General features: G+C 41.4%; 1 protein-coding gene across 2 annotated transcripts in view; it reads right to left on the bottom strand.

Annotated features, from left to right (window-relative positions):
• Positions 1-23830, bottom strand: part of HSD17B4 (hydroxysteroid 17-beta dehydrogenase 4) — a 72909-nt gene that overhangs the window by 23987 nt on the left and 25092 nt on the right. For both annotated transcript variants that reach the window (XM_074857305.1, XM_074857306.1), the window contains exons 13-17: positions 23214-23447; positions 22722-22773; positions 21399-21470; positions 19854-19957; positions 15006-15071 (exon numbers count right to left, since the gene is read on the bottom strand). In XM_074857305.1, the coding sequence (XP_074713406.1) occupies positions 15006-15071; positions 19854-19957; positions 21399-21470; positions 22722-22773; positions 23214-23447 (528 nt within the window). The remainder of the gene's footprint in view (positions 1-15005; positions 15072-19853; positions 19958-21398; positions 21471-22721; positions 22774-23213; positions 23448-23830) is intronic.

Here is a 23830-nt window from a genome sequence, read left to right as displayed (position 1 = left end):
TACCACAGTCTTTGGCATTACTTCATTATATAATTACACTCCACATGTGAACAGAACTGTTTAAAGCCTTGTTGACTCTACTTTCTATATTCCTCAAATAATGACATTTCCTGAAGTCTCGAGCGAAAGCATTTTTTTTTTAAAAAAAAAGTGATGCATCTTTGGAGGATGACAAAAGTCAATTGATGTGGTGCATTAGATTGAAGTCAGTCATAATATGGTTAGACTGTTCTCCAATTAATAACACAAACTGTCAAGTCTCATTTCCTAACAATTTAAGAGTTCTGCCAAACCACAAAAGAAAAGGTGATATCCAACCTGTTTGTGCCAATTTTTCAGTCTTGCCTGCAGAGTGCAATAAAGGTCAGTGGTAAAGTTAACAAAAAAGGAAGCTAACCACCCATGTATTTTCCCTTCTAACCGGGGAGAAAAAGGGCTCTGCCCAAGAGCTTGTCTTACCAAGTATATCTGCATATATGTATACGTATATGTATATGTACACACATGTACATCTGTGTGTGTACATGTATGTACAGATACCTTACCTAACAGCTTATTTAAGAGCAAGCAGTCAATCTCATGACAAAAAAACAGCCACAAATCTCATCTACACATTTCAGTGAGCTCTGATTTACATTAAGAACAATTAATGTTTCCAGTTAAACTGGCAGTGCTGATGCTTCAAGGGCTCCATTTAGCACAGTACTTAAGTAATTCATTGTACTTAAAATTAAGCAGGTACTCTGACTATCTGAGATCCTTATTTGATGTATCTTCTTTTCTAATTAATTATCTCTGGAAGGGTAAGGAGATGTATTAGGAAAAAGCAACTGGTAGAAACCAACACATAGAAAGATAAAAGGATTTATATGTTCCTCCAGATAACCAACTATTTTTCTCAAAGTAAGCATATGGGGAAAATAAACAAAATAGACAGTTTAAAGTTGATCACAATAGTTTCCAATGCCTAAATATATTTTATGGAAATCTGGATCACTCATGATTCTATTGTTTAACAAGACAGTAATTAAGAAATACAAGTGTATAATTTCCTGGACTACTTTAGGTTTGCAATTATATGTTCTTAGTGGTCTGGACTATCCAAACAGTACCTTATTCCCTATGTATCTTTGTCTCCCTCAAGAATAAGAATTACTATAATGTTCAAACACCTTCACATACAGGAACAGGTATAACAGGTATAAAATGTCACTACATCTTTTCTCCTTCCTCACCCCACATTATTCATATCTTTACTGTTTATCCCTAACACATATTTTTCAAATTTAAAATCAACTTATATATTCTGGCACAGGCTTCACAGAACATTAGCCATTTTTCAGCAGCATGTCAAATGTACAAGAGGCCTTTCCTTTAACAGTGCCTCTCAATCAAAAAGAACAAACCACTTTAGTTTGGGGAACTTCAAACGGAATAACAACTTTTACATCCTTTACTAAGACATGCATGGAAAGGGGAGGACACAAACTCTTGGTAATGACGAGCATCTTGTTTAAATATTATGACCGACAGGCATTTTAGTATCTTTTCTTCTTTTATCATAGTACCTTTTCTTCTTTTATTGTCTTACCACAAAAAATTCTAGTACAACCCAAGCCCTCAACTATTTTTTAAAATTGCCATGATTAGAAAATTATATTCTGGATCTTCCCAACAGGAATAAACATGGGGGGTGGTGTGTATAAATCTTGAAAATAGCATAACATGTAACAAACTTTTAAATTAATTACCATTACAAATGCTCGCTCACTATACAATTTCAAGGGTTCTGAGTATCATCTCTGCATACTGAAATCTCTAGGCAAATTAGAAAAAACATCATGAAATCCTTGCAATGGCTTCACATTCGTTTGTTTTGCTTGTATCATCCTTTGTTCTGAAGCACTTTTTTCCTGACATGCTCTCCGTATCTGTGAACAAACTGCAGCACTTCATTTTCTCTAACATGAAACAAACTATTTATGCTACAAATAGAAAAAAAAAAAAAATCACCCAAGGCTCTCGGGAGGCTCTCTTGGGCTATTCTCTGAAGTTAATTTAAATTTACATGTTTTCAGGCAATGCTTTACTACAATCTTTACAGCACAGGGCATTAAAAAAAAAATATTTGTCCTGTAACCATATTTTCCACACCCATGTACATGTTTTTATCATCTTCTCTCTAATGTAACATTGTTGCACTCAATCAAAAAACTACCTTAACACAAAACACCTACATGTAATGTTTTTCTTCTAATCATAGAATGGTTTGGGTTGGAAGGGACCTTAAAAATCATCTAGTTCCAACCCCCCTGCCATGGGCAGGGACACCTTCCACTAGATGAGGTTGCTCCAAGCCCCGTCCAACCTGGCCTTGAACACTTCCAGGCAGGGGGCATCCACAGCCCCCCTGGGCAACCTGTACCAGTGTCTCGGCCACCCACAGTAAAGAATTTCTTCCTTACATCTAATCTACACCTAGCCTCCTTCAGTTTAAAGTCATTGCCTCTCATCCTATTGCTACACTCCCTGATAAAGAGTCCCTCCCCATCTTTCCTGTAGCCCCCTTTAAGTATTGGAAGGCCACTATCAGGTCTCCTCAGAGCCTTCTCTTCTTCAGGCTGAACAACCCCAACTCTCTCAGTATGTCCTCACAGGGGAGGTGCTCCAGCCCCCTGATCATCTTTGTGGCCTCCTCTGGACCTGCTTGAGCAGATCCGTGTCCTTCTTCTGTTGAGGGCCCCAGAGCTGGACACAGTACTCCAGGTGGGGTCTCACAAGAGCAGAGTAGAGGGGGAAAATCACCTCCCTTGACCTGCTGGCCCAGGATACTGTTGGCTTTCTGGGCTGTAAGCACACACTGCTGGCTCATGCCCAACTTTTCATCCACTAATATCCCACAAGTCCTCCTCCGCAGGGCTGCTCTCAATCCACTCATCACCCAGCCTGTATTTGTGCTCGGGATTGCCATGACCCATGTGCAGGACCTTGCACTTGGCCTTGTTAAACTTCATGAGGTTTGCATGGGCCCACCTCTCAAGCCTGTCCAGGTCCCTCTGGATGGCATCCCTTCCCTCCTGCATGTCAACCGCACCACACAGCTTGGTGTTGTTGACAAACTTGCTGAGGGTGTATGCAGTCCCATTTTCATGTAGCCAAAGATGTTAAACAGTGCCGCTCCCAACACTGACCCCTGAGGAACACCACTCGTCACTGCTCTGCACTTGGACATCGAGCCATTGACTGCAACTCTTGGAATGCAACCATCCAGTCAATTCCTTATCCACTGAGTGGTCCATCCATCAAATCCATGTCTCTCCAATTTAGAGACAAGGATGTCATGTGGGACAATGTCAAATGCTTTGCACAAGTCCAGGTGGATGACATCAGTGGCTCCTCCCTTATCTATCAACACTGAAACCCCATCATAGAAGGCCACCAAATTTGTCAGGAACAATCTGCCCTTAGTGAAGCCAGTGTGGCTGTCACCAATCACCTCCTTATTTTAATCTGTTTAAAATAAGTATAAAATCTCTCCAAGAAAACAAACATAAACTGGAAATAACCAACTTTTTCTTCTCCATATAATGTTAACAATTACTTATTCTATCTAGGTGTACATTCTCAAAACCACACATTTAAAATGAAAACACAAATGAAATCTATGTAGAATACAAGATGACTTTCCACAGGTAACTATCCACATCCCAGCTACACAGAAGCTTGTAAGGGTCTTATCATACAGTCCTCAAAGTAAAGCACTGTCTCATAGTACTCAACCTGTTGACAAAAGGCAAAAACCACTTTACGGTAGGTTTTAGTTTAATAATTCATTAGGCTGTTGACTGTTTCCCATGCACGTCTTTCCTTCCAAGATGTCTTTTTAATAAGTTTTTATTGCAAAGTCCACTCTTCTATGACAAACTAGATTTGTCCATAATTGTCTTCACAATTGTTTCCAGTTACATGCAGTTTAGCTGAACTTGACACAGTTAAAAACTAAACTCAGGTAGCTAGAGGACAGCAGTATGAGCAAGAGGACTGCAGGACTGAGAATGACTCAGAAAGGGAAGGACACTCCTGCAGTCCTAGTCACAGGATACTGATGACGCTACTTGAAACATAGCACATGCCAAGTATTTTCTCCTCTTTCAGAGAAAATGGAGAAGAACTGTATTTTAGAAAAAACCCAAACCACTAAAAAGCAGCAGTTTTCTTCACACCCTGTCAGTCAGTGCTTGATCTATAGCTGCAACAGAATGCCTTACATAGCTTGTATATTTTAAATCCTATCAGATTAGTCCAGGTGTGAATCTACTGAATCTCTCTAAAAATCTCTGAATGAGTAAAGAAATCATTATATTGCTAAACTGGCTTTTTTTTAATATTGCTCACTGTATCACATTCTCAAAAATCACCATTGGATATTTTATGTCACTCCTTTAAACACAATTAAAATGCCTCAAACATTTATAAACATGCTTACACTGCAGACTGAAAACTGTAAGACAGCACAAAAGGTCGTAACTGTCAGCAGCACAAACGAATTTAACAGCTCTCCAATTTAACATCTGAAGGCCTAATTCTTCAAAGCGCATCACATTTTTGAAGTACACCACAGAAGTTTGAAACACAGCTTCTATGAATTTCAATTTCAGTCTGTGATGTTCAGACACCCTCCTGCTAGTCTGACTCCCAAATTTAATCTTGCAAATTCCATTGTCTAATCCTCTCCTATCAGTTATTGATTAAGGCAAACCCATGTCTGAGTACTTTGAGATATCTGGGTTACAGTTGCCCACATACAATAAGAATTTTATGGACAAAGCAAAGAAAATACATTGTTGAAGAACTGCAGCTCCAGCCAGTCACTAACCACAAGATCATTATCCTCTCATTACTCCTTCTCAGAACACAACTTCTTGCAACACAGGAAAACTGACTTCCTACACTGTCTCAGCTCATGCCTAGAGCCCTCTCTTTGCCTGCAGAAGGAGCTCTTGAAGGAGAGAAAACACACCATTTATGACTGCATGACTGAAAACTGTATCATAAAGCATTGAACACAAAGGGGATTAAGACTACAAACAAAGCAAGCTCTATTTGGAATTTTTATTTTTTAGAGACTTTGCAACAATTAAAACATTACTGTAGTTTTCCAAATGAAAGCAACTTTAAAATGACAGGATATCAAAAAGCTGTTCCTCCAACAGACCAGTTATCAGTCTCAGTTTCATCAGTTCTAACAAGGAATTTAAAAATTTTTGAAAGCAAGGATGACCAATTTTCCTGAGCCAGGAAACCACAGAACGGAAGTATGCTTAAGATACCCAAGTTGCATTGAAAAGCACCTCTGGTAGAAATTCACATGTGATAGCTCACATGACACTGCTTTGCAGAGACTTACAGGGGGCAGAGTTGCTTGTACACAGTTGGTCCCAAAGCACAGTAGCCTGAGACATCATGTTTTTCAAAATCTATCTTTTCTACCTCTTTGTCACATCTATTTCTCCCTGTCAATGTAAATAACAAATACACAGTCAGAATTTAAAGTACGAGAATGCTTTAGTGAAATATATGATACTGTTGGAAGCAAAGAGAATTTTTCAACTGGCAACCGTTTCTTAAAATTATTCACTGAAATGAGCTGACATTAACAAAATCTTGGAAGTCCTGCAAACTCCACATGTTACAGCTTTATTTTTTTCCATATAGGCAAATAGGACAGGTAGCTTTCAGAAGAAAGTGGGATAAAAAACAGAATAGTAAAGCTGAAACAACTTCTTGAAAAATTCCATTTTATGAGCTACTGTTATACTGTTTATTTATTGTCAAAACATTGTGTATTCTGAATATTAATTCTGATGTTCGAAGCTAGAGAACAGTTTATTTCTTGGGAGGCAACCTGCACAATATCAGAATGCTGTAATTTTTTCCACAAGCAAACAACAGAAACCCCCTCAACAAACTCAAGACTCCATATCTGTTTCCTTTCTCAAAAGAGACCTGCATCACTTGGACATCTTAAACACCCACTGCAGCTTATTTTGTGTGTCATCAGAAAACAAATTCCCAAGAAATCAACACATATAGGAAGGGCATGAAAAGAAAACTCCAGAGACAAAACTCTCCAGAGATACAGGTGTCCTCGTTTAACCAGGATAGGGTTAAGTTTCCCCAGCAGTGGTGGGGGAGCTCTAGCCGGGTTATTCAGATACCATGCGGACTTCACATCCTAGCGTGGGAGCGCGGGGCGCATGGTACGCGTCTCACTCCTGTATTGGTAGATATGCTTTGCTCTGTTCATTGTTATCACTGTCATTCTTATTGTTGTTGTTTGCTGTGTTGCTGTTGCTCTGTTGTATTAAACCTTTCCTTATCTCAGTTTCGGGGCTTTGTATTTCACTCCCTTTGTGGGGGAGGGGCAGTGGCTGCGTGGTCTCAGACCCCGGCAGGGGCTAAACCACCACAACTTTGGTGCCCAACGTGGGGCTGGAGAAGACTGAGATAAGGACAAAAGAAGAAGGTGTGTTAGAGCAATCTGTTAGGTGTAATTTTTTCTGGTTTTATTTGTATTGTTTGATAAGAAATGTTTGCAATGCTGGCCAATTTGCTTGCGTGGTGGGGCTGGATTAATCCTCATGTCCACTCTGTGCTCCTAGTACTGGCATTTGTTGTCGGTGGAAAACGTGTCAAGGGTTTTATTTTGCTATACTGGTTACTGTCTGCTTATAATGGGCTCGTATCGCTGCCTGTGGGGGTGAACCGCTACCTGTTTGCTCCCTGGTCTTTTGTTTGGGGTCTCACCCCCTCTATGGGTGAGCCAGGGGAGGAGATTCTCTCAGTTTTTGAGAGTTTCGGCTATCCCTGGAGCCTCCTGGCCACTGTGTTCATGGCACAATGATTTCTGAATGTCTGCCAGATCTTGTTTTGGGCCATGCGGTACTTCTCCAACAATAGCACCACCCAGAAACCTGCCCCGGGGGCAGATAGTTATAAATGGCAGGGTGTGTGGGAAAAGATGGGCAAGTGCCTGAGTCAGTGGTCACCTCCAATGGTTTGGGATCTCACTCCTGAACAAGTGCAGAGTCCTGATAAACTGGTGGAGTGTTTGGAAAAGGTGTGCTGCCAATCTGACAAACCCCGGGAGACAAATCCTTGCGATGTGCTGGGGGCTTGCCCATGCTTACCGCATTGCCCTTAACACTGATCACTGCCCTCAAGGGGGAGAAAGGGCTGCAGGGTCTGAAAGTGAACTTACTGGTGCAGCAGCTGGGCCAGGGGGACAAGCAGTGCCAGTATCAGTCACCTCCACCAGCCCAGCAGCTGGGCCAGGGGAACAGGCAGTGCCAGTACTGGTCAACTCCACCACTACAGCAGCTGAGCCACAGGGACAAGCAGTACCAATATCAGTCGCCCCAATACGGAAAACCAAATATACCAAAAGATCCCCTTGCAATGTACAGGGTGATAATGAACCAGGCCCATCACGAGAGCAGGAGGAAGAGCCAGAGGTAATCATCCGATCTCTATCCCTCAGTGAATTGCGAGATATGCGGAAGGATTTTAACTGCAGTCCAGGCGAGCAAATTTGCACCTGGCTGCTCTGGTGCTGCGATAGTGGAGCTGCTGGTTTGGAACTGGAGGGGAGAGAGGCCAAGCAGATGGGACCTTTAGCCAAGCAGGCTGGTATTGACAAGGCAATAGGGAAACAGGCTCAAACCCTCAGCCTTTGGAGGCGACTCCTGCTCGGTGTGAGGGAGAGGTACCCCTACAAGGATGATGCTCTATGGCGGTTGGGCAAGTGGACCGACACGGAGAAAGGCATCCAAAACCTCAGGGAATTGGCTGTGTTTGACATGATCTATGGTGATCTGAATGATGAGCAGTCACCAATGGATCCAGATCAGGCCCCTTGCACACAGTTGATGTGGCGGAAGTTCCTGCAAAGTGGACCGGAGGGACATTCTAAAGCATTAGCAGTAGCGTCCTGGTGGCGAGACACCCAGATTCAGACAGTAGATGAAGTGATTATCCAGCTCCGGCAATATGAGGGAAGTCTCCCTTCCTCCCAACATGCTTTGGTTTCAGCTGTAGAGGAACTGTCTCAGAGGCTCCAGAAAGTGGAACAGGACATGTCCTATGTCCCACCTGCATGGGCCAATGTCTCAGCTATTAGAAGCAGGCGCTTCCCCACCTAAGAGAAGGGCAGTGCAAGACACACACCACGAGGCACCCCGTGGTTTTTCCTCCGCAACCATGGGGAAAACATGAGAAGGTGGCATGGACAGCCCACTTCCGCCCTAGCTGCACGAGTACAGCAGCTGAAAGGGAAGACCTTCTGAAAGGGGAGTCTTCCAAGAGAGATGCAGCTCCAGTGTCCAGTCCCCAGACAGAATAGAGTGGCCAACAGTATGCTTGACCCTCCTGAGGGGACCAGGAAGTCATTCTTGCAGGAGTCACTCTTAGATCAAGTGAGTGATGGTGAGCAGGATTAGAAGGGCTCTGCCTCCAGCCAGGTGGAGGAAAGGGATAATCGGATTTACTGGAAGGTGTGGATCCGATGGCCTGGCACATCAGAACCACAAGAATATAAGGCCTTGGTAGATACTGGCGCACAGTGCACCCTGATGCCATCGAGCCACAGTGGGGTCGAATCCATCTGCATCTCCGGAGTGACAGGGGGGTCCCAATAGCTGACCCTATTAGAAGCTGAAGTAAGCTTAACTGGGAAGGACTGGCATAAGCACCCCATTGTGACTGGCCCAGATGCCCCGTGCATCCTAGGTATAGATTACCTCAGGAGACGGTACTTTAAAGACCCAAAAGGGTACCGGTGGGCCCTTGGTATAGCTGCCCTGGAGGAGGTTGAGCAATTGTCCACCTTACCCGGCCTCTCAGAGGATCCCTCAATGATAGGGTTGCTTAAGGTTGAAGAGCAGCAAGTGCCAGTTGCCACCAAGACGGTGCACCGGTGGCAGTACCGTACTAACCGAGATTCCCTGGTCCCCATCCATCAGCTGATCCATTGACTAGAAAGTCAGAAGGCAATCAGCAAAACTCATTCACCTTTCAACAGCCCTATATGGCCAGTGAGAAAACCTAATGGCGAATGGAGACTAACCGTGGACTACCGTGGCCTGAATGAAGTTACGCCAGCGATGAGTGCTGCAGTGCCGGACATGCTAGAGCTCCAGTATGAGCTGGAGTCGAAGGCAGCCAAGTGGTACGCCATGATTGACATTGCTAACGCGTTTTTCTCCATTCCAATAGCACCAGAGTGCAGGCCACAGTTTGCGTTCACTTGGAGGGGTATCCAGTACACCTGGAATCGATTGCCCCAGGGGTGGAAACACAGCTCCACCATTTGCCATAAACTGGTCCATCCTGCACTGGAGAAAGGTGGGGCTCCAGAACACCTGCAGTTCATTGATGATACCATTGTATGGGGGAACACAGCTGAGGAAGTCTTTGAGAAAGGAAAGAAGATAATTAAAATCCTCCTGAAGGCTGGTTTTGCCATCAAGCAACAGAAAGTTAAGGGGCCTGGAAGGGAGATTCAGTTCCTAGGAATAAAATGGCAAGATGGGCGTCGCCACATCCCAATGGAGGTGATAAACAAGATAACAGCCATGGCCCCACCAACCACTAAAAAGGAGACTCAGTCCTTCCTGGGTGCTGTGGGGTTCTGGAGGATGCACATCCCAAACTACAGCCTGATTGTGAGCGCTCTCTACCACGTAACCTGCAAGAAGAATGATTTTAAATTGGGCCCAGAGCAACAACAAGCCTTTGAACAAATTAAGCAGGAGATTACCCTGGCAGTGGCCCTCGGGCCAGTCTGGACAGAGCAGGAGATTAAGAACGTGCTCTACACCGCAGCCGGGGAGAATGGCCCCTCCTGGAGCCGTTGGCAGAGAGCAGATGGGGAATCTCGAGGCCAACCTCTAGGCTTTTGGAGCCGGGGATACAAAGGCTCTGAAGCTAACTATGCACTGACTGAGAAGGAGATACTGGCAGCATACGAAGGAATTCGAGCTGCCTCAGAAGTGGTCGGCACTGAGACACAGCTCCTCCTGGCACCCCGACTGCCGGTGATGGGATGGATGTTCAAAGGAAAGGCTCCCTCCACACGTCATGCAACAGATGCCACGTGGAGTAAATGGGTTGCGTTGATAACACAAGGGGCTCGAATAGGGAACCTCGACCCCCCAGGATTAGTAGAAATGATCATAAACTGGCCAGAGAGCAAAGATGCTGGGATGTCACCAGAACAAGAGGTGAAACGTGCTGAGGAGGCCCCACCATATAACGAGCTGCCAGAGGAAGAAAAACAATATGCCCTGTTCACTGATGGGTTTTGTTGCATTGTGGGAAAACATCAATGATGGAAAGCTGCAGTGTGGCATCCCACGCGAGAAACCACTGAAGCTGTTGAGGGACAAGGTGAATCGAGCCAGTTCGTAGAGGTGAAAGCCATCCAATTGGCTTTGGAGATTGCTGAGCGAGAAAAGTGGCCGAGGCTCTATATCCACACTGACTCGTGGGTGATGGCAAGTGCCCTGTGGATGTGGTTGCAGTAATGGAAACAGAGCAACTGGCAACGCAAGGGCAGACCCGTCTGGGCCGCTGAAGTATGGCAGGACATTGCAGCCTGGGTGGAGAACCTCATTGTGAAGGTGCGCCATGTGGACACCCATATACCCAAGAGTCGAGCCACTGATGAACATCAGCATAACCAGCAGGCGGACCAAGCTGCTAAGATTGAGGTGGCTCAGGTGGACTTGGACTGGCAGCGTAAAGGTGAACTGTTCATAGTCCGGTGGGCCCATGAGACCTCGGGCCACCAAGGCAGAGATGCAACATACAGGTGGGCTCGAGATCGAGGGTTGGACCTCACCATTGACACCATCACAGAGATCATCCATGGATGTGAGACGTGTGCTGCCATCAAACAAGCCAAACGGGTGAAGCCCCAGTGGAATGAAGATTGATGGATGAAATATAAATATGGAGAGGCCTGGCAGATCAACTACATCACACTGCCACAGACCTGCCGAGGCAAGCACCACGTGCTCACAATGGTGGAAGCAACCACTGGATGGCTCGAAACTTATCCAGTGTCCCACGCCACTGCCCGGAACACCATCCTGGGCCTTGAAGAGCGAGTCCTGTGGCAACACGGCACCCCAGAGAGGATTGAGTCGGACAACGGGACTCACTTCCGAAATAACCTCATAGATGCCTGGGCAGAAGAACACAGCATCGAGTGGGTCTACCACACCCCCTACCACGCACCAGCCTCCGGGAAGATCGAGCACTACAATAGACTGTTAAAAACTACATTGAGAGCAATGGGGGGTGGAACCTTCAAACACTGGGACACACATCTGACAAAGGCCACTTGGTTAGTGAACACAAGAGGATCTGCCAATCGAGCTGGCCTGGCTCAGTCAAAACTCTCACGTGTTGTAGATGGGGATAAAGTCCCTGTGGTGCGCATGAGGGACCTGCTGGGAAAAATGGTCTGGGTTAGTCCTGCGCCGGGCAAAGGCAAACCCATCCACAGGATTGTTTTTGCTCAAGGACCTGGGTGCACCTAGTGGGTGATGCAGAAGGATGGAGAGGTCCGATGTGTACCACAAGGGGACTTGATTGTGGGTGAAAACACACTGTGAGTTATACTGTGCTTTTGTTAATTTTTCTTTGTCAATGCTAATTGCTAAGTGGCAGCTGGATGTGACGCACATGGTATAGAATAAAGGGGTGGATTATGTCCTGGTTTAACCAGGATAGGGTTAAGTTTCCCCAGCAGTGGGGGGGGAGCTCTAGCCGGGTTATTCAGATACCACGCGGACGTCACATCCTGGCACGTCACATCCTGGCGCGGGAGCGCGGGGCGCGTGGTTTTATACATCTGCTCCTCTCACTCCTGTATTGGTAGATATACTTTGCTCTGTTCATTGTTATCACTGTCATTCTTATTGTTGTTGTTTGCTGTGTTGCTGTTGCTCTGTTGTATTAAACCTTTCCTTATCTCAGTTTCGGGGCTTTGTATTTCACTCCCTTTGTGGGGGAGGGGCAGTGGCCGCGTGGTCTCAGACCCCGGCAGGGGCTAAACCATCACAACAGGTCATTCACTCCCTGTGATTCTTAATTGCAGTAGGAACCATTCAGCAAAATCTGTTTGATTAATTTAAGGCCCTGGTTCAAAAACCGGAAGGACAGAGTAGCTTGGTGATACTGAAGCTCTGTAACTACATTAAACATTCCCTACAGGGTTGAAATTGAATGATTCATTTCTTGCTAAATGGCTAATAGTCAAATACCCTCTAGGCTTCTTGATCAAAAAGTCTATTTTATTCAAAAGATTTATGGCAGTATATCTAGTAAATGATAGCTCAGGTTACAGAGAGAGAACAAGGTAAAAAGATAGCACAGCACATGCACATCTCTACAGGGCAAGATGGAAAAAATGTCACCTAGTTCTTTGTGGAAATTCACAAACACACAGATGAAATATTTTATGTTCTTCTTCAGCAGAATGCAAATTTTAAGCCTTAAAGCCTTTTAGAAGGTCATATACTCCTGAATTTTTCTTAACCATTTTTCATCTTTAAGCAGCTTACACCATGAAACTGCAACTCATCCATAAGCACTGGGTGGTGTTGAAAGAAATTCTCAGCAATGGGTACAGATTTGAGAGGAATAAACATTTATTATACTACCTGCTATTAGTCTTTGATACCACTAATCAGAGGGATTAGCTTGTTCTGTCAATGGTCACTGACACAACACAATCATTTTTCAAGGAACTGTAGGTGGCTGTACCCTCCATTCTGCTGAACACATGGTGAAGGACAAAAATGGTTACTAGCCCGCTGTTCCCAGTATCCTCTTCACTAAGTAGCATTTCCTCCTGTCTGAAAACATGTAAAAAACATTCTTCCTCTTGGAAAAAACTTAACTCAGTGTAGCTGAGTTAGAACTGAATATAACTTTCAAGATAATCACAGTCATTGACTTCAGTGAAAGGTAGGAGTCATCACTGTAAACATTTTTAAAACATGCATGATGGTCTTCTTACCAGGAAGTTTACTACATGATCATGCTATGAAAAGTTAAAGAGCAAAAATGATAATTACAAAGAGCAGTTTAGCCACATAATTGTGCTACCACAAAAACTGAGAGGTGAATGTCACAACTAGCATTGAAAATTAATACAGTTCGTTAACTCAAATGCCATCTGCAAACTGACTCCTTCTGTCTCATACTCTATACTAATTCAATAGCTGAATGGCAACAGCCAACACCTTTTTCATTTAAATACTAAGAAAAAAAATTTCAGAAATTTTGATGCAATTTGTGTGCCAGCTTCCATTTTCAAGAAGATTGACACATAAATGTAAGATCTTGATAACATTTCCCCAAGCTGTCCTTCACATGAAAGTCTGTATTCCTGCCCATAAAGTTTCTAAATTCTACACATTCCCCCTCCTGTACACAGGCATCATCACTTAAGCACAGATGCTACTGAATAATTCGGCACATAAGCCTTCTTGTGATTCTCAAAGGCTGTGGCTCCTGCAAGATCTAATTGGAGAGGAATTCTCTTTATAAACCTACCTGTCAGAGTAGATCTTAAAATAAAACAAGTGTGAAGGCTACTCTGTGCCACTTCCTTTACTTCCAAAAATCAATTTTGCAGTAGCAGTTTCCCAACTTCTGCATTACAGGGTCACTACCATCCTCTTATCTCATGAACTTAGCGTTTTATACACGGTAACAATTCCAGACATAAGAGTTTAAGGCTCAGAAATTAACATTACTGTACGACAAGGGGATCATGTCATCTGAAAATTGATGGACCTGGAATTCTGATATAATCATGCAGAGGAGAATCCAAACTAGGGTTCCAACATTCAGAGTAAATACTTTTAACTATTGAGGCATTAGGGTTGCTGTATCTTATCTATTAAAGTGCTGGCTGCTAGAGAGCACCTTCCACTACATTTAACCACCTGGCAGGAACAAAGTACTCTCTCACTGTTCCCGGCTCCTTGCTCACCTTGCCAACTTTCAACGAAGCCTGTTCAGAAGAATTAGATATCTGTACCTCCTAGACCTATGCTGTGCATTTTGGGATGCAGCATGTAGATTGGTGACAGAAATGCTGATCTAAGCTCTCTTTTCTGGTTTAAGTGGCTAGGACTAACTTGGACTTCAAGCACATGAATCAGCTGCATGAGACTTAAAGTTTAATCACTCCAGATATAATCAAAAGCTAAGCAGAAATCACAGTTACCACAGTTCAGCTGATGCTCAACACTAATTGCACCTCCAAAAGCTACAGCCTCCTGTCATACCTAAATTGCTTTTGAAAATACTACTCAGTGTCCTAATACTGGTAGCTCCAGACATCCCTGTCTTATTTTGACCTGTGTATGTTTACCTGCAGAGGAGGATGTATTTATTTACCCAGGTTTTTGCCTATGGAAAGTAGATGCCTGTGATCCAGTGGGACTGTGGACAGATGGAAACATATCTGGCCAGACAACTGTCAGTATTTCCCTGACTGCTACTACTACAGAAATTTAACTTCTTCAAAACTATGAACTTTAAGCACTTTCTTTTTTGGTCATGATGCGTTTGCTTGCACCATTTGTGGTAAATTTCATAGATTCTGAACCTCCTTTTTTTTTTTTTTTTAAACTACAACAGAATACAAATGTTCATCTCCTCCTCCTATGTAGAATTTTGTAATAAACGATTATAAAATTGCATCAGCCTTATGAAAATAATGTTTTTAGATAGTATACTGAATACACTGTCATAACATTACCTAGCACAAATTTTAGCCTCACATTAGTCAAAGATATATACACACACAAATATATAAATACCTGAGGCGTACCAGAAAATTTGAACTATTAGTGAATATCACATCAGACTCCTTTCTCTAAACAAAACTAACATTTCCACACCTAGAGCATACAAAACTTTACCTGATCAACTGTTGTGACATCAGAAATTACAGCATCAGGGGGTCTCTTGGGTGGATTCACCGTTACCTAAAGCAAAAGTAGTAGTATTAATATCTCACCACAAAAATCTTTTATCCACACTATGCTAGAATATGTCAAGTATGTATAAAAAGAAACAGCATTTACATAGCTGTTAAGGTTCCTCCTACCCTTTCTACATTTACAGACAAATAGAAAAATATATTTAGACCAGAAAAAGTCTTTTATCAAGGTTAGCTTTACAAATATAGCTATCCTGAGGCATCAGATCTGGCTAACAGTTACACATTATAGCTGATCAGTTTGATTACATTTCTTTCAAACTATTCAAAAAAGCTCAAGCAAGAATTAATCACTCAGAAAAAATAGTTATCTCATAGAACATTAGTGTTTTGGAACACAGAAACGAAAATGAATCTTTTCAAATAACACTTTAAAAAGCACCACGGAGTACAAAATTATTTATTACCTCACTCAGGGACTACCTCACTTTTGGCCTTTATAACCTTCCAGTTCTTTTTTTATTTTGAACTTTTTTCTTTGGTTTTTGCCATGACATTATGCATATTAAGCCCCACATTACTGTAAAAAGCTGTTCCTTGTGCAATCTACAGCTTCATTGTTCAGTTTTGATGATATACACTTTACCAGCAGACTGACAGAGACCATCCTAGATCATGATAAACACGAAGAACACCACAGCAATTTAAAACTATTAAAGCTGCTGAAGTCTTTTTCCCCCCCTCTCTTTTCTGTGTTTTCAAAGCAAACAAAAAAAAAGCTGTAAGAGAAACTGGCATAGGCTCTAAAATGAAAGGAAGCAACTTGATTCTCACCTGTAGCAATTCTACTTAATCTTAGTTTGTGCAAGCTCTTTACCAAAGAAAGGAGAAATCAAAGGAAAGTGAGTGCTGTGTAGTTTCACACCTAGTAACAGCAAAGACTCTTTCCTGTTTATTAACAGCAGTGCAAAGCCACCTCTTGGGTGGAAGACTTGAGAACACCACTCCTGCTCTTGTCACTTCAGAGAATCACAATAGGTCTACACATTAATAAGCTTGTGCCTGGGCTAGGACACAACATGCTTTCAAAACAAGAATGGCTTGCCAATCTATTTCCAGATGGTTTAGAGAAACTCAACCTGACCTACCCAGCCATTAAGATGCTAAAACTAGCCAACACATGAATAATTAAGGAAACCTCTCTGCCACTAGGGCAAGAAAACCCCAATTCAAGAGGAAAGACATGACTTACACAACATGCTGCTTATCACAGACCTCAACTTGGAAACTTGTTTTCCTCAGTTTGCAGATACAAAACGTGTAAAATGACAAAAAGACACATTATAAAATACGTCTGATCACCTCGGGATTTCTTTTTGGCACAAAGGGACATGAAAGCCTAATTAGGAAGGTTTGCAAAGACAAAGCAGGAAAAATTATCATTTGAAACTGGCCTCTTGCATGCAGAGGCCTCTGTTAAATTTGCTATCACTGTGTTGTCTTAACTGGACTACATCTTGGTTTCTCCTACCACAAGAAGGACTGCTGCCTGAAACAGGTATTCTTTATATTTTAAAATGTAAAATCATTTATACAGCATTCTCATACTTCACTAGAGCAAAGAAGTTGCAGTTGCTTGATGTGCAGTGTTTAACTAAAAAGTGCCAAGGCACTACACTGGACTCACTAATGCTGCCACTATGAATTAGCAATGTTTGAACCACTTTGAACCACTATTTTCTTTACATGTACTATCATAAGATCTAATAAAAGAAGAATTAAGGGTTCCAAAGACCTTCATACACTGTCTGCGCAACAATATTCTGTCAATTTTTTTATACTACACAGATGTTTTTTCCATTTCTCTTTGAAGCACCAGGCATTTCAAGATTTGATTTGTGAAGTTACATATGGGAAAACTTCTATATAATTGATACAGATTTAAGACAAAAAACTTCTAAGTTGACATCCATTATCTACAGTATTACAGATGTATAAAACCTAGATATTTCATTATAAATTTTCAAAAATACTGAGCTTAAAATATCCTCTATTCAATTGACTGTTTATTACTGTAGTGCCTCAAGGCAGTAGTTTACAATAACAACAGTTAGTCACAGGTGGCACTACCCTTAAACACAGTATTGAAGGAGACAATAGTTAAATGCCAGGTACCTGAACAGCTACTTCATGCATTTGGACACATGACACTGTCTGTCATTTGCTTACTCTCCCAAAATGCAGGAATTCCGCTCCACTCACTATAGTGAGAAACTATAATGCTATTACTCTCTTTTCCTCTTTAAACTTTCCAAACCTCTTTCACGCAAACACGTAGATTTATGAAGAGCTACATCTAGAGTTCTGTTCTAAAATTGCACGTCCAAACCTAACACCACACATTTGAGTACTTCTCAGTTTTTTACTAAGCTCATCTTTTTCTAGAGCAACATCTTGCAATATTGACATATGATCATAACTAGTTGCAGAAATTTAACACATGAAGAACAAGTTACTAAACACAATCTATGTATACATACCCACAAAATTATCAATAAGTATCAATTTATTTTTAAATATAAATCGCCCCTTTAAACAGAAGTGCCATTGCTTGAGCTCAGAGGGCAACTGCGTAGGACAAAGCCACTCACTCCCCCTTCCCCCACAGCGCTGAGAAGGAGAAAATAAAGGAAAAGGCCCAGGAAACTGAGGAGGACAGGGAGGGATGACATCATTCTTTAAGGCACAGGCAAAAGACAGACTCATTAGGGGAGGAAAAAAAGAACTTAAATTTAATACAGACAGTAGCAACACCACTTAACAGACACAGTAGGACTTGAGAAGCATTACCACGTCTTGAAAACACCTTCCCCCCACCCCTCCCTTCTTCCTGGGCTCAGTTTTGCTCCCAATTTCTCTACCGCCCCCTCCACAGCTGCACAGGGGGCAGGGAATGGGAGGTGCAGTCACCCCCGCCGCTTCTTCCACCTCCAGGAGGAGGAAACTTCTGGCATTCTTCCTGTTCCAGTGCGCTTCTCCTCTCATGAGACAGTACTCCACAAACTAACTCCAACATGAGTCACACCAGGAGTCCCACTCCGACATGAGTCCCACAGGCACGTGGGTCACCCCTACGTGTTTCAATCCTCCCAACTACAACAGTGGAGGCTACTTCCCATGGGGTCCCAGTCTTCTTTGGGCACAGTCACCTGCTCCAGCATGGGGCACCCCCCCAGGCTGCAGGTCAGCATCTGCTCCACCATGGACCTCCATGGTGGCAGGGGGACAGCCCTGCTGTCTCACCACAGGCTGCAGGGGAGTCTCTGCTCCAGCATGCCTCCCCTCCTTCTCCCTTCTTCCACTGACCTCGGTGTTCACGCAGATGTTCTCCTCACAACTCCTCCTCACAAATCCCACAACTCCTCTCAGGTTCCCCTTCTTAAACACGTTATTGCAGAGGCGCAGCTAATTGGCTCTGCCTTGGCCAGAGGCAGGTCTGACTGGGAGTCAGGGGAGCTTTGAGAAGCTTCTCACAGGGGCCACTGCTGTAGCTCCCTCCCCTGCTACAAAAACCCCTGACACTCACTCAAACCAGGACTACCTCTGAGGTGGAGAAGGAGAATACACTGTAATGCTAAACTGACAACACACAGATCATGTATACCCAACTGGAGATAGAAGCACTGAGGCAGAAACTGAAATGTGATCATGACAGCAGAGCCAAGACAGGTTTAAATCAGGACTGTGTTATGAGCCTAGTTGGCACAATCCAGCAGCTCAGCAGTAGGCCCCTAGACAAAGTATCTAAAAATCTCAACTTCTTTGTCACTCTCCTTGCTGCCCATGCTCAAACAAGAGCAACCAAAAAAATCTGTTCTTCAAACTATATTTAAGTGAGGTAAAGCCTCCCCAAATCTACTTGAGAAGACCAAGACTTACAAATAAAAGCCACTTCTCTGCTCTTGTTTTGATCTAAGAGGTCCCTAAAAATTTTTCAGATCAAAAGTAGATTGAGAAAATAAAACCTTTGCCAAGCTAGCTTTTAACAAGAAATTAGTAAATTTTCTCACCTGTTCATTTACGGACAGCATGTTTGGGAGTAACTAAATACGTAAAGTCAAAAAACGTAAAGTTTCCTTTGTTTGCAAAGCTTACATTTGATTTCATAAAACCAAGAGTCAAGAAGATTCTTTCCGAATTGGACAGTTGAACTGACATCATCTTCCATCTGACCTACAGTAGTAGGATTTTAAGGAACTCAGTACAGCCCAAAGTACAACATGTAGCAGACTGTGCCACTTCTACAGAATTAACTGGATCAGATTGCAGACTGATACATTGTGGACTTCAGAACATCCTCTTCTAAAAGATCTACTATGAATCCTCTAGAGAAGCATTCTGTCCACATCATCATGCATTTTACATGAATTTCAATTTTATTTTAACGTCAGACATTAAATTCTGTGGACTTGGAATTAGAAAATAGATTTTAAACATTTTCCAGAGAATCTTCTGTTTTCCATTAGGATATTCCATATCTGTAATTTCAAATATTTGAATGTAGGAATATCACATCAGTTGCATGTTTAGCAATTCACTTTTGTTCCTGATTGTCAGAACATCACCATTGGTTTCCCAGGCCCTGAAAAGTACTTTTTCACTCATGCTCTTCAATGAACAGAAGTATTTAAATTCCATTTGAGTTTGTACTGCCACACTGCTCAAATGCTAGTTTATCTTTCCTAGTTGATAAAGCAAATATTTTTCTTGCAGTGCTGACAGAAATTTTTATGTGTTTTTTTTAAAATATGAATATGCATGAATTTACCTTGGCCTTTTCTGATGTTCGTTTTCCACCAAATCCTCCAGCTCCAATGAAAAACAAAGAAAACTGATTATAACACACTAGGTCCTTTCCACAATAGGTATTCACTGAAAGACAACAAAAGAGGAAGGTCACATACTGTCTTTGATCTCCTTTTTCATATAGCTAACAACTGAAGGGACAATGGTTACACTTCCATGTTGCACTGTTGCAAGTCACTTCCTGACTAGTGAAGACTAATGAGCCATTTCAAATATCATTATAATGAATTTTACTATATGAAGACATTAAAATTTAAAAATGAGCTATCAAATGTTGATGACATTTGAGATTCTAAAAATGTTTGAAAACAAAAGTACTGAAATTACGATTTATTAGTATTTGTTGCATTGGTGATTTATTTAAATATGACAGAATTGTGCCATAAAATATGACACATTAGAAGCTATTAAGAATCCCTAGTGCATAAAGCACATTACCAACTCATACAAAAAGTGGTACTAATACTTTGTATGAAAAGAGTTCCAGAGGAAGCTGTAGTTTAAGGTCACCTGTTCCTTCTTTTGAAGAAGTTAAACTTCTTACACTGACTCAAGTTTCACCTTGCCCTTTCCAGTTCATGTCTATTCCACTCCCTTGCACCTTAATCTGTAATTTACAGTATTGTTAGTAATGTTAATGTCCAGTTCAGGAAGAAATTTAAAAACCATTAAGACTCTGCTCGCAAAAAGAACTTTTGCGCGTTGCAGAAATAGACAAGCTTAATGCTAGCCCAGTATGGAAGCAAAACACAGCTAGGAGGAACAAAGGGATAGTAAAGACCTTTTCACAATTTTATCTGTACAGGGAAGGAATAACAGTTCAAGAGTGTTTAGAGATTCACTTCCTATTAACCTGCCCCTGCAGTCTAATTACCCAAGGGACCTTTGTATAACCACACTTAAAGATATCAAAATTCTGAAAGTGACAACTTATCAACTTCCTAGAGACATTCAGATCCTTTGATTTGGACAAGAGGAAGGAAATGGGGTTGGTTTTGTTTAGAAAAGAATAATGTAGACATAAAAAAAGAACAGAGGACATGCTCTCAAAGATAGCTGCTTTGCAGATGAGTCTACAAAGCATACACATATGACTAACCTTTGCAAAACCACTCCACAAAACAAAAGCACGATGTGCACACAGACCCCCTTGCTGAAGGGTGGCAGAATCTAAAATGGCTGCCTTCGGATAGGACTAGGTATTATTATTAAAGAACTTTGTTCAGTTTGTATAGTGCACTATTCCACCTACATAAGAAACAAACAAACCACCTCTGAAATCTTTTTCCAAAGAGAGTGTTCTTATTTCAGTATCTTAACTGCCCAAGAGCAATTACGTTACAAATTTACACAGCTATTGCCAACTAGGTCATTTCTCAGCTCTCATTGAAATTTAAAAAGCTAACAGTCTTTACTATGGAAGGCTGGCAGTTATTAGTACAGCTAGTTGAAAAGTGAGTCTCTCAAATTTTACTGCATCCCCTCCAAAAATTATAAACCTTCTTACCATCTATAAGCAAGACTGCTCCTGATCCTTTGTCAAGAATATCAGCAATGGTTGAAACTGAAGTTAATTGCCCTGTAAGAAAAGAACATGTACATGTTGTAAGGTTTTCCTTCAGGAATGAAGTCTACAGATCACTCTTTACACTTCCTTACTAACAACAATAATAATGGTAATAATAATCAAAGTAATAGTCGTAGTAACCACAATCATCATGATTATAATAAAAGCATCTGGGAATCTTCGCAATTCTTGGTTTGCAGATGTGAGGAATATTTTTTATTTTTAACAGAATCTTGCTATACTTCATGTATTCAGAGCTAAACTGAAATCATACTTCAGACTCAAACACATCACTAACTTCAAAGACAGCTCAAATCACTTAAGGATTGTCCACAAATGTCAAGAGGGCTGAGACAACTACAGTTCTAAAGAAGAGAAGCTCAAGCTCAGGGCCTGGGCCTGTAGGTTTATGGAGTTTGTCTCTAAAGAGGATATTACTCTAGAGATATATGTAATCATAAATGTTTACATAATCAGCCTATGGAATGGAAACATAAAAAGCTTTATGAGTCCCTGGCAATCCCTTATTAATTATCAGACTTCTCTTAACATAACTTTCATGTATTTTTTGTTTCAACAAGAAATGCTTGTGGCTTGCAAACCTTTTTTTTTTTTTTGCTTCCACAGTCTGGCAAAGTTAATTTTTAAAAAGTACTAATGAAGAAACCCAGACACATGTATGCGTATCCTGAATGAGTCAGTGAGCACCTCTCAAGTGTTGTAATCTGGGAAAACACAGACATCTATGAAAAGAGCTTGTTAGTGCAGTAACTTGTATCTTGAAAATTTTGACAGGAAGAGAAGTAACTGGTTTTTAGCCTCCTCATCACAATGTCCATTCATCCTTTACATACATAATTTAAATCTTATCCTCTTGTAGGCACACAGATGCAACCAACATTGAAGAATCTTTAGATAAACATCCCAAAAGTTCTTTAATACAACCTTACAGAAAGAATTAAAAGTTCTGCTAGTTAGTATCAAATTACGTGAGTAATACACCAGCATGTAGTGTATTTGCTTATTACATCAAAGATTAGGCAGGAGTTTACTAAGTATAGTACAGAAAAGTAACACCTGATCCCAAGAACAGAGTTTCAGAATTCCTTCAGTAACGCAACAGGTTGCCTCTCTTCTCCCCACCCCTTGTAAAGAGAATATCCAAAAAATCCAGTTGGAAGCAGAACTTCCCTATTTCCATTTATAATATCGCTACAAGAACTGTTGTCATAATGAAAAGCGAATCAGCAACACAGGACTGACCTGAGGTTGGTAATGGTTTATACAGTTCCAGATATTGCTCACCATGCAACATCTATGTAAAGAAAGGCAGCGTTATAACAATCAATATATTCTATTGTTTCCCAATCACAAATGCAAGGAAATACACAGTTATTGTAGAAAGTGTTGAGAACTAATAAAATAAAAAACCCCACAAGTTTTTCATTTTGTTTTTCTACTTTAATCCCCAACAGAAAATATTTTCAAAGAACGTTTTAAACTTTCGTGGTTTAATAAAAGCACAGTGAACCCAAATTAAAATTTAACAAAAAATTGATCATTTATACCATCTTAGAAACACAGAGGTTACACAAGTGAAGTACGTGCGTAATTTCTTAGGATGTAAGAATACAAAACATGGCATTTTCCCTTTCTAGAATAAAGGGAACTTATTAATACTACAAACATACTAATTAAAGTCACATTATAGTTACATAAAACACAAACAAAATTAGATACTTAACTCTTCCATACCTTTGTGATATCAATATTTAGTCCTGGAAGAGAAGGAACACCATCAAACATCGAAGTCTGAGCAGGAATTACTCCAAAACTAGGTAGACAGCAGAACTCTTCACTTCCTTCAAAGAGAAATTTTAGGTGATCTGGATCCTTACTTGACATTCCCACACCAAGGGCATATAGAATAGGCTCTAAGTGAGTGTATTTATACACGTTGGTAGCCAATTCCCGGCCAATAATGCTTGCCTGGAAATTAAATGTCAATATAAAATAAAACTTCATAATACTTAATATTGCATTTGCATTCTACCTGTAAGCCTCATATCAAACAAAATTCATATGTGAGCACTTTCTTCACTTTTCATATAGTCATATGTAAACATAAAGTACTAGTAAATATACCATAAAACATTTATGTATTTGTTGCAGTACAAGCAAGCCCAATGTAATGCATTATATCCTGTTGCAAGCAATTTACTTCAAAAGTAGTTAACTTCATACAGCGCACTTCCAAAAACACATAAGAATTTTTCTAAAACAAACCATGAATGAAATTATTAAAACTGTAGTAAGATTGAAACGAGGAAAAATGATCTATAGAGAAGGAGCCAGAACAAAAGAACACCCAT

This window comes from Strix uralensis, chromosome Z (assembly GCF_047716275.1).
Source record: "Strix uralensis isolate ZFMK-TIS-50842 chromosome Z, bStrUra1, whole genome shotgun sequence".
Taxonomy (NCBI): Eukaryota; Metazoa; Chordata; class Aves; order Strigiformes; family Strigidae; genus Strix; species Strix uralensis.
Note: the sequence above shows the minus strand (reverse complement) of the source record. Positions and strands in the feature narration are given on the sequence as shown.